Source organism: Colobus angolensis, unplaced genomic scaffold (assembly GCF_000951035.1).
Source record: "Colobus angolensis palliatus isolate OR3802 unplaced genomic scaffold, Cang.pa_1.0 Scaffold378, whole genome shotgun sequence".
NCBI classification, from domain to species: domain Eukaryota; kingdom Metazoa; phylum Chordata; class Mammalia; order Primates; family Cercopithecidae; genus Colobus; species Colobus angolensis.
The window spans coordinates 177,211-191,984 of NW_012117132.1; the positions used below are offsets into that span (position 1 = coordinate 177,211).

The 14,774-nt window shown below is 37.7% G+C and overlaps 1 protein-coding gene across 3 annotated transcripts in view; it reads left to right on the plus strand.

The window, feature by feature from the left end:
* Window positions 1-14,774, plus strand: part of NT5C3A (5'-nucleotidase, cytosolic IIIA) — a 49,756-nt gene that overhangs the window by 32,596 nt on the left and 2,386 nt on the right. For all 3 annotated transcript variants that reach the window (XM_011953920.1, XM_011953921.1, XM_011953922.1), the window contains 6 exons: window positions 5,370-5,468; window positions 8,189-8,258; window positions 9,331-9,377; window positions 10,043-10,128; window positions 11,645-11,734; window positions 13,780-13,942. In XM_011953920.1, the coding sequence (XP_011809310.1) occupies window positions 5,370-5,468; window positions 8,189-8,258; window positions 9,331-9,377; window positions 10,043-10,128; window positions 11,645-11,734; window positions 13,780-13,942 (555 nt within the window). The remainder of the gene's footprint in view (window positions 1-5,369; window positions 5,469-8,188; window positions 8,259-9,330; window positions 9,378-10,042; window positions 10,129-11,644; window positions 11,735-13,779; window positions 13,943-14,774) is intronic.

Consider the following 14,774-nt stretch of genomic DNA (forward strand, 5'->3'; position numbering starts at 1 on the left):
GTGCAGTGGCTGATGCCTGTAATCCCAACACTTTGGGATGCTGAGGCAGGCAGATTGCTTGAGCCAAGGAGTTCAAGACCAGCCTGGGCAACACTTCAAAACCCTGTTTCTACAAAAAAATGCAAAAATTAGCCAAGAGTAGTGGTGAGCCCCTATTGTCCCAGTTACTTGAGAGGCTGAGGTGGGGGGATCGCCTGAGCCCAGGAGTTGAAAGTTGCAGTGAGCCAAGATCACGCCACTGCACTCCAGCCTGGGTGACAGAGCGAGACCCTGCCTCAAAAAATAAAAATAAAAATAAAAAATAAATTTTTGTTTTTTTGGAGACCGAGTCTCACTCTGTCACCCAGGCTTGGAGTGCAGTGGCAAAATCCTGGCTCACTGCAACCTCCACCTCCCAGGTTCAAGCAGTTCTCCTGCCTCAGCCTCCCAAGTAATAGGGATTACAGGTATATGGCACCATGCCCAGCTAATTTTGTATATTTAGTAGAGACAGGGTTTCACCCTGTTACCCAGGCTGATCTCGAACTCCTGACCTCTGGTGATACGCCTGCCTTGGCCCCCCGAAGTGCTGGTAGTACAGGCATGAGTCACCGTGCCCGGCCTTTTTTTGTTTGTTTGTTTTTGAGACAGAGTCTCGCTCTGTCACCCGGGCTAGAGTGCAGTGGTGACATCTCGGCTCACTGCAACCTCCACCTCCCGGGTTCAAGCAATTCTCCTGTCTCAGCCTCCAAAGTAGCTGGGATTACAGGCATGTGCTACCATGCCCGGCTAATTTTTGTATTTTTAATAGAGAGAGGGTTTCACTATGTTGGCCAGGCTGGTCTCAAACTCCTGACCTTAGGTAATCTGCTGGCCTTGGCCTCCCAAAGTGTTGGGATTCCAGGCATCAGCCACCATTCCCGGCCAAACAAATTTTAAAAATAATAAATAAATGAAACTCATACAGATGAACATATATATTTATAAATTAAAAGTACAAGTAATTTTTTTAGTCTTGGTTAAAATATGAATTGTTTTCTCATTTATTTATTTATTTATATTTGAGACAGGGTCTCACTGTGTCAGCCAGGCTGGAGTGCAGTGGCATGATGTCGGCTCACTGCAACCTCTGCCTCCCAGGCTCAGGCAATCCTCCCACCTTAGCCTCCGAGTATCTGGGACTACAGATGTGCACCACCATGCCTGGCTAATTTTTGTATTGTTTGTAGAGATGTCACCATGTTGTCCAGCCAGGTCTCGAACTGCTGAGCTCAAGTGGTCCTCCTCGGCCTCCTGAAGTGCTGGGATTACAGGCATGAGCCACCATGCCTGGCCATGTTTTCTTTTTTAATCAAAATTTAATATAATTTGAAATCTAGTTCAAACAGAATTAAACTTTGAAGTTGTCATAATCTCATCCTGGAAATTATCATTGATAATTTGTCTGGAACATTATCATTGGATTGATGATACCAAGCCACACCCAAAATTTGGCAGCTGTACCTTGGAGCTTCTCATTTTTATCTTGTCCCGGTGTATCTACAAGATCATATCAAATAATCTAATACTGCAATTGAGTTGTGGATAAAAATGGCATAACTTTGAAATCCATTTCATCTTTATATTGGTCAATAAATATGTTTTAGGTCTTTCTTAATCATTTTTGGTGTTGATTCAGATTTGGCATCAATCAACCAACATACCCTGATTCTTTTCAGAAAGGCATTTCTCCCTCCCTAACATTTTACACTGTGGCTTTACTATAAAATGAATTTGTTCTCTTTTTATCACAAATGATGGAAATTTTTAGCTTCTTATTTATTTTTCATAAAATTATGTCATAATCACATTGAAAATTTTTCAGACAATTCAAAATAACTTGCCCTTCAAATTTGAAGTATCATTATTTATGTGCCACCAAACCATGTCTGTGTTTTTCTAAGAGGGATATAGACAGAAGGACTTTGTGGAGGTAACAAAAGTATGTGGTCTCATGCAACAGTTGGGGCATGTTCAACAAAAACAACAACAAAAAGTATGTGATGTATTTCATCATACTTCTACAGTGTGCTTATATTATGATACTCTTTGACATATTCCATACAGGAGTCTTGGATTCTCTTTCTTTGGCTATATTATAAAGTATTTGAGTAAAATACCCAATATCTCAAGTTCTTGTGAAGTATTTCTCATACAGATCAGTGACATTGATTGTGTATTGCAGCAGAGGAGTATAGTATACTACATAACCCAAGACAGATAGAATGGTCATTTTTATATTTCTTATACCTATTTCATCATTATTTTACTCCCGTGCCATTTGTGTTTTCACTACTTATTTATCTGAAAATTAATGGTTGTGTGTTGTACAGGAGCCAGCCACCAGTGCCTTTAGCTGCCAGTTCTCTTTCGTGCATTGTGATTTATAGTAAACCAGCATTAGCCAGGCAGGGTGGCTCACACCTGTAATCCTAGCATTTTGGGAGGCTGAAGCGGGGAGATTGGTTGAGCCCAGGAGTTCGAGACCAGCCTGGGCAACATAGCAAGACCTTATCTCAATAAAAATAAAATAAACCAATCTTACATTTGTCCGTGTAGCAGAAACCAGCCTTCTTCAAAATGGTGTTGGTGTGATTCTCCTATCCGTTATCAAAAACTTGAAGCTGTCATTTGTCTGAGGCAAGATATCTTAGTAGGGGTATGCTGAAATCGAATATTTAATTTTTTTGGTGAAAAAATAGTCTATGATATATATCCTGTGTTGCTTTCACCATAATGGATTGGTTATTGAATCAAACATATGCTGATTTCTGTGCATCTGCCAGTTAAGGCTGAGGTAAGAACAGAAATTAGTTGTCAAAAGATAAACTTATTAGCTGAGGTATTTTAAAGGAGTTACAGAAGTGATATTCCAAAACAGCAGTCGTCCCTAAAACTCAGCAGAAAAGCAGAGTAAATACTACTCATCATCATATCCCTAGCATCTAGCAAAAGTGTGTGGCACAGAGTAGACACATGGTAAATATTAGTTAGGTGAGTGAATGGGTTAATGTATGAAAAAAAAGAATGTAGGAACCAGTGCCTATCTGCCTTTCCATCTATTGAAAAATCACTGTAAAATACATAACCTTTAATCTATTGAAACTCATTCAGTTGAGTTAAAAGGATTACTACGTCAAGTTTACTTGCATTGCAGGTCATCCTACTTAAATATGGCTTTTTAAAATTAAGTGTATTGTAGGTGGTAGATCTTTCATCCATGGAGAAAATTTTAATGTTAGCACTTCTCTTTCCTCTACACTTTCTTTATTTTTTTCAAGCTCCACCTCCCTGGTTTACACCATTCTCCTGCCGCAGCCTCCCAAGTAGCTGGGACTACAGGCACCCGCCACCACGCCCAGCTAATTTTTTGTATTTTTAGTAGAGACGGGGTTTCACCATGTTAGCCAGGATGGTCTTGATCTCCTGACCTCGTGATCCGCCCGCCCCAACCTCCCAAAGTGCTGGAATTACAGGCATGAGCCACCGTGCCCGGCCTCTTTCCTCTACACTTTCATTATCATCTTCCAGTCTTTGGAAGACAGGCTAACCTTTTTCTGATTTTTCTACTCTTGCGCATTATGTAGGAACAACACAGCATCTGATAGATTTACCTGGTCAGATTCTCTCGTAGCAAAGATAGAAGGTCCAGGGAATTTTTATAACCATGTCCATGACACACATGAACCATGTTAATATTACCAATAACATACCCAGAATAAAAATATATAAATAAAGATTATCCAATACAAACCAGTATAGAGCCTGAATTTGAGGTACTATTACTGCCTACACTGTATAACTGACTATGAAATGAGGCATAATTTTCTCCTCCTTGTTGTATTGTACGTGTGCTGTAAGAGCTGTAAGGAAAAATCAGTAGATTTTTCCTCTAATCAGTTTCATTCTATTTGTGATAAAGTAGCTAGTAACAAGAAATAATACTTAAGATTAAGTTGTTGAGCAACCCTAAAGTCTTCATAACTCTGTAGTAGCAGCCTACATCCATTGTTTTAGATGGATCTTGCTATGTTGCCCAGGCTGGTCTCAAACTCCTGGGCTCCGGTGATCCTACCTCAGCTTCCAAGTAGCTGGGATTACAGGCATGTGCCACTAGGCCTGGCACAATACTTTTTGGCAGTTATCTCAATTTGAAATGAATCTATTATAAAATATATGCCAAGAACAGTATGTTATTTGGGAAATAGTACAAGAAAAAGAGCAAAGATCTTGAAGCAGCTTTTCAATTTTTAAATATTTTAAATATATTTTAATTATACAAAGACAAACTTTTGGGGGAATAATCATATTTGCTTCCTTTCTGCTCAGGAACATTTTAAAATATAAATATGTAGGCAAGCTAAATGTATGTATTAATTTGTAAAAGCCAGATGCAAAAGTATATAATGAGGATGAGCTAAAACTATGTACATCTATATGCATGTTTCAGAGGGATATTCTCAAGGTATTATATTAGTATTAGGGTGGAAGTTTAGTTATTGCATTATATAAAATGGAGGCTTAATGGGGGGGTCATCTTAAGATTTTTACAAAAATTACATCAATTGAGGGGTAGCTGTTGGGGTATTCATGGTTAAAATATGATTTCTGGGCTCTTGACTGGATTGCATCACAACCCAGAAATGAAACTAATAGAAAATAAATTTAAATGTTACTTGTTTATCTTCAAGTAGTTGAACTCCAGGCAGTTTTTATTGTTTATTGTCTTTTTTATATTTTTACTGTTATTTCTGTGGTAAGCATGCATAGCTTTTATAATTAGAAAAAGATATACTCTCTGATAATGTAATGGAATCACAGATGTAGTTTTGTCTTACTCTGTAGCTAGAAAATACTGATACGTTTTAAGTATTTTTGTGTGTATAAATGGTATAGTGGGAGCTGGGCTTGGTGTCCTGCACTTTTAATCCCAGGACTTTGGAAGGCCAACGTGGGAGGATTGCTTGAGGCCAGGAGTTCAAGATCAGCCTGAGCAACATAGCAAGACCTCACTCACCTCTACAGAAAATTTTAAAAATTACCTGGGTATGATGACGCATGCCTTCTACCTACTCAGGAGGCTGAGATGGGAGGAGCATTTGAGCCCAGGAGTTTGAGGCTATGGTGAGCTAGGATTGTGCCACTGCACTCCAGCCTGGGTGACAAAACAAGACAGCATGTCTAAAAAAGGAGTAATAAGATAAATAAATGGTAATTTGATGTGGTGGCTTGCTTTTTAAAAATAATGCCTTAACATTTTTATGTCTTTAAATAAGACAAGCTTCTGGTTGGTATCAAAGGAACCTGAGGAAAGAAGAATGAAAACTAATTAATTTTCTTTTACTCTTTAGATGCCAGAATTCCAGAAAAGTTCAGTTCGAATCAAGAACCCTACAAGAGTAGAAGAAATTATCTGTGGTCTTATCAAAGGAGGAGCTGCTAAACTTCAGGTGAATAATCATCAAGAAGCCTTGGCTGTGTGTGGTGGCTCATGCCTGTAATCCCAGCACTTTGGGAGACTGAAGCAGGAGGATCATTTGAGCCCAGGAGTTTGAGACCAGCCTGGGCAACATAGTGAGACCCCATCTCTATTTAAAAAAAAAAAAAAAAGACTAGGCACAGTGGCTCACACCTGTAATCCCAGCACTTTGGGAGGCCGAGGCGGGTGGACAAGGCTGAGGTCTGGAGTTCAAGACCAGCCCGGCCAACATGGTGAAACTCTGTCTCTACTAAAAGTACAAAAATTAGCCAAGCCTGGTGGCACATGCCTGTAATCCCAGCCACTTGGGAGACTGAGGCAGGTGAATCACTTAACCCCAGGAGGCGGAGGTTGCGGTGAGCTGAGATCATGCCACTGCACTCCAAAAATAAAATAAAAGCTTAATAATAAAGGCTTCTTTTTCTTCTTCTTCTTCTTCTTCTTCTTTTGAGATGGAGTCTCACTCTGTTACCCAGGCTGGAGTGCAGTGGCGCGATCCTGGCTCACTGCTCCTCCCGGGTTCAAGCAATTCTCATACCTCAGCCTCCCGAGCAGCTGGGATTACAGCTGCCAGCTACCACACTCAGCTAATTTTTTTTTGGTTTTTGAGATGGAGTATTGCTCTGTTGCTCAGGCTGGAGTGCAGTGGCACAATCTCCGCTCACTGCAACCTCTGCCTCCCGGTTCAAGTAATTTTCCCACCTCAACCTCCAGAGCAGCTGGGATTATAGGTGCCTGCCACCGCGCCCAGCTAATTTTTACATTTTTAGTAGAGACAGGGTTTCGCCATGTTGGCCAGACTGGTCTCAAACTCCTGGCCTCAAGTGATCCATCCGCCTCAGCCTCCCAAAGTGCTGGGATTACAGGCGTGAGCCATCATGACCCATCCTTATTTTATTTTTGATGTTAAAGCAGACTCATTCATCTCCTGTTTGACAAAATCTGAGTACAACAAGTTTAGGTAGACAGTTTTTGCCTATCCTTTAGGAATATAAAATCCAGAAAATATATATCTTGAGTTTTTCTAAAATAGACAGAATACCCTATTGGAAAAACAAAAATTAGTAACCCTGAAATACTCTTAAGTTTTTATTAGTCTTAAGTACTAAGCTAACTCATGCTGTGTATAAGCATTAAACCATTTTAAGGATAATATTTAAAAGGGTATAGTTTTAAGTTGTTCTTTCATGTTTTAATCGTAGTAGTTCAAATTAAGATGTAACTTTATTAAGGGGATAGCTGAGTTTTTAAAAAGTTGTCTCTGTTTTAAAGGAATGTGTTACATGTAAATTGACAATCTGGATACTCTGTAAAAAAAAATACTTTATTTAAAACATTTCTGAAAAATAATATTTAACACAGTCTCCTAAGTTTCAAGAGCTGGCCAGCTATTTCAATGTGCATTCATTCGTTGGTATAGTTTACCTTAAATAAGCAAGTTAAATCCAGCATGTAACAGTATCAGTAACTGAGAGCTTCATATAGTTGAATTGCTTCCACTGCATATTTGTGCATTGACCAAGTTTGTTGAAAATCTCTAGTGAGAAGAGTAACCATATCACCTGCAATTGCAAATTCCCATACCAATTAATCAGATGTTTTCAAATTTTTATTTTTATTTATTTATTTTATTTTATTTTTTCGAGACGGAGTCTTAAGTCTGTCACCCAGGTTGGAGTAGAGTGGCATGATCTTAGCTCACTGCAACCTGTGCCTCCCAGGTTCAAGCGATTCTCCTGCCTCAGCTTCCTCAGTAGGTGGGATTACAGGCACATGCCACCACACCTGGCTATTTTTGTATTTTTAGTAGAGACAGGGTTTTACCATGTTGGCCAGGCTGGTCTCAAACTCCTGACCTCAAGTGATCTCCCCACCTCGGCCTCCCAAAGTGCTGGGATTACAGGCATGAGCCACCACACCCGGCTGGATTTTTTCAATTTTTAAAGTTGATACATAATAACTGTATATATATATATATATGGGGTACATGTGATATTTTCAAATATATATAAAATGTGTAATAATCAAATCAGGTAATTAGGATATCTGCCATTTCTAATATTTATTCTTTTTTGGGGAACATTCTAAACCTTTTCTTCTAGCTATTTTGAAATATACAATAAAATACTGTTTACTATAGTCATTCTACTGTGTAAACACTAGAACTTATTCCTTCTAACAGTATTTTCATAACCATTCATCAACTGTTCTTTATTTCCCCATCCCTCCCACCTTTCCCAGCCTCTGGTAACCATCTTTCTACTCTCTGCTTCCATGAGATCAATATGGAAGAGATATTCCATGAGATATTCATATGTGAATAAGAACACGTAATATTTGTCTTTCTGTGCCTGGCTTATTTCACATAAGATAATGACCTCCAGGCTCGCCCATGTTGCTGCAAATGACAGCATCTCTTTGTTTTTTATGGCTGCATTACTACTCAGATTTATTTGGCGACAGTGCTAGGGCACTCAAAGTAGCACCTTGTAGTTAAGATTATTCCCAGGACTTTATAAATGAACCGCATGAGAAGATTCAGTGTAAAGAAAATAACTTAACAGTGTGGACCAGAGACTGAGCACAGTCCTATGCATCTAGGAAAGCATGAAGTATGTGTTTGGGTAGCACAGAGAAATTCTGGCCATGTGGGCTGTGTTTACAATAATGCCTTTCACTCTTTTCTTACAGATAATAACAGACTTTGATATGACACTCAGTAGATTTTCATACAAAGGGAAAAGATGCCCAACATGTCATAGTAAGTGTGGTATTTGTAAACAAATTTACAAAAGCATGTCATCATTATTTTAAGATCCTCTTTATCTATATTACCTGTGAGATAACTGGGTTTTTAAAATTCTTTTTGGACATTGACAGTGAGGAGACCTGCTTTTTCTTATTATATTTTTGAGGTATTTTTTTTCTATATTATATAAATGGCTATTTTCATGTATGGTTTTGGTAGCAAAGGGAATCGGAGACTCCTGAAATATTTCTTGCCAAATACGGTCTATTCATTATTCAAGAAATATTTAAATAGGTTGTAAACTTTGGGTTAACCTGAAGAAGCGGCATTTATCAAATACTCTGTTTTCTAGGAATTTTACCAAATTTTAATGTCTTTTTTGTTTTCCAACTTGGCTGTGAGTTTTTAAAATAACACTCTTCAACCTGACAGGAAAACGGTGAAATGAACTCTCTCATTTGTTTTTAGTACATATGTAAATTGAAAAGTTATTCTGGGGCCGGGTACAGTGGCTCATGGCTGTAATCTCAACATTCTGGGAGGCTGAGGTGGGCAGATCATTTGCAGTCAGGAGTTCGAGACCAGCGTGGCCAAAATGATGAATCCCTGTCTCTACTAAAAATACAAAAATGAGCTGGGCTTGGTGGCGGGCACCTGTAATCCCAGCTACTCAAGAGGCTGAGGCAAGAGAATCTCTTGAACCCGGGAGGTGGAGGTTGCAGTGAGCCAAGATTACACCACTGCACTCCAGCCTGTGCAACAGAGTGAAACTTCATCTTGGGAAAAAAAAAAAAAAAGAAAAAAATTATTTTGATAATTTGTATTGAAAAAAACGCTAAAAATCGCCAGGCACAGTGGCTCACGTGCTGTAATCCCAGCACTTTAGGAGGTGGAGGTGGGATAATCACTTGAGCCCAGGAGTTTGAGACCAGCCTGAGCAACGTAATGATAAGACCTCTTCTTACAAAAAAATAAAAAATCAGCTGGGCATTGTGGCGTGCCTGTGGTCCCAGATACTCACTTGGGAGGCTGATTGATCAATCAGAGTATTTCTTTTAATGCTTATTTTGCTTTCTATCTTTAGATATCATTGACAACTGTAAGCTGGTTACAGATGAATGTAGAAAAAAGGTAAACACTAACAATAATCCATAGTCACTCGAAGACTTCATTACCCTTTTTGCCTGAGAATTTCTTCAGGTGCATTCACACAAGTAAGAATGGACGTAAAGTGCTTACAGCCATACCTGGCACATAGTAAGCACGCAGTAAATAGTAGATTTGCTGTATGAATTACACATTCAAAACATATTTTAGAGATAAAAATTCATTTAAAACTCTTAAATGATCACCAAAGTATTCTGGTGTTGCAACGTTAACTGGAGATTTAAAACAAAAGTACTTTGGTTTTCTGTAGGTTTTGCTCCTTTAAGTTGATGAGGAAGTTGCTTCAGTACTTTGCTTGAGTATGTATCTGTGTATGTCTTAACAAAATGCAATTTGAAATGTGAATCAAATTTAATACCTTTATATGAAACTGAAGTGTTTTTTGTACTGATAATTTTACTGTTGGTTTTTACGCACCTAAAAGTACTTTACAAAAGAAAGGTAGCTTTTTGCAGGTATATATGATTACATGTCAACTAAGATCAACAAATATTTTTTCAATTGATGCATTAGCTAAACTTATAAGGCAGTTTATTGAAAATACTTGTTTACATTGTTTTGCTTTCTATAAAACCAAGCAGATATATCTTCATGTAATCTTCATGATTAATTTATTCATATCTTCCTAGTTATTGCAACTAAAGGAAAAATATTACGCTATTGAAGTTGATCCTGTTCTTACTGTAGAAGAGAAGTACCCTTATATGGTGGAATGGTAAGTGTATGTTAGGCAGTAGGAGGATTTAAAAAAAATAATAAAACAACAGTGCAGTTACAACAGATGGCTTATTTTTTTACCTGTAGTGCAAACAAACAGATTAATAAATTATGCAAGTTAGAACATTGAATAACAAAATGAGCTCTAATTATCTAATCTCTGTAACAGTTTAGGATTCCTTTTGTTTAGTTAAGGTGAAGTCCAGTAGGAATAAATTAAAAGTCCTGCATTTAAGTCTCAAATTAAAAACAAGAATTTTTTTTTAAGTATATGGACAAGATGTGGCTTAATGTGTAAAGAAAAGGTTTAAAGATTTAAACTGACTCTGAACTCAATTAGAGCCAGCTGGTGATATGGTTACCAAAAAATCAACCTTTGGTTGCATTAATCAAAATGCAGTGTTCCAAGCAGATCACACTGAAAGCATTGTGTTGGGTTCTGGAAGAATGCTGTTAAGAAAAACCATGACAATAGTGACCAAGAAAAAAAAAATAGATCATAAATTTAAAGGAGTCAGAGTAGTCCACCAGAATAATCAGAGGAATTTGGGCCTTCCCACTTGAGGAACATTTCAAGGAATAGAAAATACTTTGATTTGAGAAGCAACAACTTGTTTTAAAATCTTAGGAGACCAGGAATAATTTGTCTTTATTGTCCCATTACCTAACAGTTGCACACTTCATCTGTATTTATGGTATTAAATGTTGAAAAGATATTAGACTTAAGTCTACAAACTGGTAGCAGCAGAACTGGAACAAGACTTGGAAGATACAAGATTGATTTCAGCATGAGAAAAGAAAAGCCCGTCTAGCAATTAGTTTTCTGGCAATGGAATAAGCTTCCCTGGGAGAATGAGTTTACTGACATGATAGAAGCTGACCCAGGCAGGGAGGAGGGTGACTTAGGAATATTATAGGGGTATTTTTAGGTATCAGATGAAGAGTTAGGCTTTTTTTTTTTTCTTTCTTTCTGTTTTTAGTGACTCCTTACATGATTGTAATGGGTTAGAGAGTCTAAGGGCCCTTTATACTGAAATGCTATGATTATACGTGTTTTTTACATAAAGCAGGCTAATCTATACATAACAGATTTTCTCTCTTGCTCACTAAATAGCATCTTCAGTATGTAAAAAATTCAAACTACAAACAAATTTAAAAAGTGCATTTGCTGTAATTCATTTTACTGTAATCAGAGAAAGGATGATGCACCCATAGGTGGGATCGAGTTTTTATCTGTAGAATTAGGAAAGGTTTATAGCTAGTTTCCTTTCATTACCTTACTAACATATTTAAGCTAAGTCTGGGTTTGGGAGGACTGGGAAACTCAGTAAGAACATGCCTATCACATTTTGAGACATGAGGTCTACATTCATTAGTGATGAATTTCAGTCTCTAAAATTTAAATCCAAATATGAGGAACAGATTTTCTCACATGGAAGAATGCTTTGTAATAAAGATAATAATTTTAGTTTGTCTTAATTGATACTCTTTTCTCCTTTGGTCGTAAACTCCAGGTATACTAAATCACATGGTTTGCTTGTTGAACAAGCTTTACCAAAAGCTAAACTTAAAGAAATTGTGGCAGAATCTGACGTTATGCTCAAGTAAGTTTCTTGGGTGGTTTTTGCTGTTATTGTTCACAGACTTGAATTATTGCTATATATGTAGTCAGTTGTACTTTTAAAAAATGATATTGAATATTACATATGTAAATATATCCAAAATATGCCACCTATCACAGAATACATAGTGGTAAGATAAGGTATTTAGAAGTACATATGAGATCTTGGTGTAGGTAATAAGAGCCTTATGAGATTTAAATTCTAATTTGTATTTTGTTTCTCCAGATTAAAAATGTCAAGACTTACAAATTTTTGAACCAAGGCCATTTAAAAATTTTTTAGCAAAGTACTTAGGAAAGACATATAATATGAAAGGAATGTATAAATCAAGTTGAAAGGGATTTAAGTATACTTGTTTTTTTTTTTTGAGACAGGGTCTCTCTCTGTTTCCCAGGTTAGAGTGTAGTGACATAATCTCTTCCTCACTCCAACCTCTGCCTCCTGGGCTCAAGCGATCCCCTTGCCTCAGCCTCTCAAGTAGCTGGGACGACAGGCATGTACCACCATGCCTGGCAACTTTTTGTATTTTTTTGTAAAGATGGGATCTCACCATGTTGCCCTGGCTGGTCTTGAACTCTTGGGGTCAAGCGATCCCAAAGTGCTGGGATGACATGTGTGAGCCACCATGCCTGGCAGTATACTATGTCTAAATTTTCATGAGCCTACTTTTTAAATTCTCAAACTTCTTTGAAAACATTATTCCTAGGAAAGATTAGTATGTTTTAGTACATAATTATATATGTATGCATGAGTTATAAGATACAAGAGGCTTTTTAATAGTGTTTATTACCTCGTAAAATTTTCAACTCATTAGGCAAACATGATGTTACTTTTTTTATGATGATGTTATCTTTTAAGGTGATTACTTCTAAAAAGGAAAGCAATAAATTGTCAGAAAAAGTGTGAGGACAGCTAGTAAGTGTTTCATTCCTTAGTAGGCAGCAACAGCATTATTTAACCTATACCCAGGAAGGGTAAAAAAGGGAAGGGGGCTGGCTAGGTGCGGTGGCTCAAGCCTGTAATCCCAGCACTTTGGGAGGCCGAGGCAGGCGGATCACAAGGTCAGGAGATTGAGACCATCCTGGCTAACACGATGAAACCCCGTCTCTACTAAAAAATACAAAAAATAGCCGGGCGTGGTAGCAGGCGCCTATAGTCCCAGCTACTGGAAGGCTGAGGCCGGAGAATGGCACGAACCCAGGAGGCAGAGCTTGCAGTGAGCTGAGATCATTCCACTGCACTCCAGCCTGGGAGACAGCGAGACTCCATCTCAAAAAATAAAAACAAAAAATAAAGGGAAGAGGGCTTAAGAACTTAGTAAAGAGACATGCCAGATTTCGAGAATACAGCTAAGTTCCTGCCACTCTGCTTTTCAATTTTATGGATTTTGATGAAACTGTAAGAATATCAAGTCATTCTTCATAATTTTAAAATCTGAAAATATTTTAATCATGTAAATGTATTTTTTGTTAGTTAATATATATCCATTAAGTTAGGCCAAGTTGATAGGCCCACTGTGGGATTCTATCCTTCTCAGTGTCCATATTTTAACCCCTAAGTGGGATTTTCAAGGTGTGGCTTAACTATTCTTTTCTCTTTTTAAATTTAATTTTAGAGACAGGGTCTCGCTATGTTGCCCAGACTGGACTAGAACTCCTGGGCTCAAGCAATCCTCAAGCCTCAACCTCCCAAGTAGCTGGGACTATAAGCATGCACTGCTATGCCTGCCTGTTTCTTTTTAAATGGTATAAATTGTGAACTGTAAGTTTATATTCATATTCAGTGAAAGCTTAAGGACATCTAGTTTGTAGTATTAGGATTGATTAAAGGGAAGATAAAGAGTTAACCATTGTTTGAAAAACTTAACAGTATTGTAGATATAAATAACAGCCCTCTTGGGCAGTATTTTGAAATGAGAATATGAGTGAGCCGTAGAATTACTAGGAATATTTCACTTTTTTAGCTTCTAAGTGAAAAGGAACTATATCTTGCTCTTTAACAATCAGTTTGTTATCTCCATCTTGCAGGGAAGGATATGAGAATTTCTTTGATAAGCTCCAACAACATAGTATACCCGTGTTCATATTTTCGGCTGGAATCGGCGATGTACTAGAGGAGGTTATTCGTCAAGCTGGTGTTTATCATCCAAATGTCAAAGTTGTGTCCAATTTTATGGATTTTGATGAAACTGTAAGAATATGAAATCATTCCTCATAATTTTAAAATCTGAAAATATTTTAATCATGTAAATGTATGTGTTGTTACTTAATATATATCCAGTAAGTTAGGCCAAGTTGATAGGCCCACTGTGGGACTCCATCTTTCTCAGTGTTAATATATCCATATTTTAAAAACAATGTGCCTTTCTTAAACTTTCATTCCCCAAGCTATAGACTAATAATAAAAATAGTAAAACTTTCTTCTCCTCCTCCTCCTCCTCCTTCTTCCTCCTCCTCCTCCTCCTCCTCCTCCTCCTCCTTCTTCTTCTTCTTCTTCTTTTTCTTCTTCTTGTTTGAGATGGAGTGTCACTCTGTTGCCCAGGCTGGAGTGCAGTAGTATGATCTCAGCCAATTGCAACCTCTGCCTCCTGGGTTCAAGCAATTCTTCTGCCTCAACCTCTCGAGTAGCTGGGATTACAAGCGTGTGCCACCACACCTGGCTACTTTTTGTATTTTTGGTAGAGATAGGGTTTCACCATGTTGGCCAGGTTGGTCTCAAATTCCTGACCACAAGTGATCCACCCCCCTTGGCCTCCCAAAGTGCTGGGATTACAGGCATGAGCTACCACACATAGCCTAAAACTTCCTTTAAATTGTTTTAATGCAGCAACTTTGAAGCCTTAACATTCATAGTTGGAAAAAAAGAAGTTAGAACTGAAATTATTTGAATAGGGTTTTCTAATCAAGACAGTATATTATGAAGTACATAAAATAACATAAAATAGGATCTTTTGGTTAGAAACAAAATAAAAACTGAAAATTGAATTTTGAACTCATTTTGTTTTACCTTTTTTTTTTTTTTT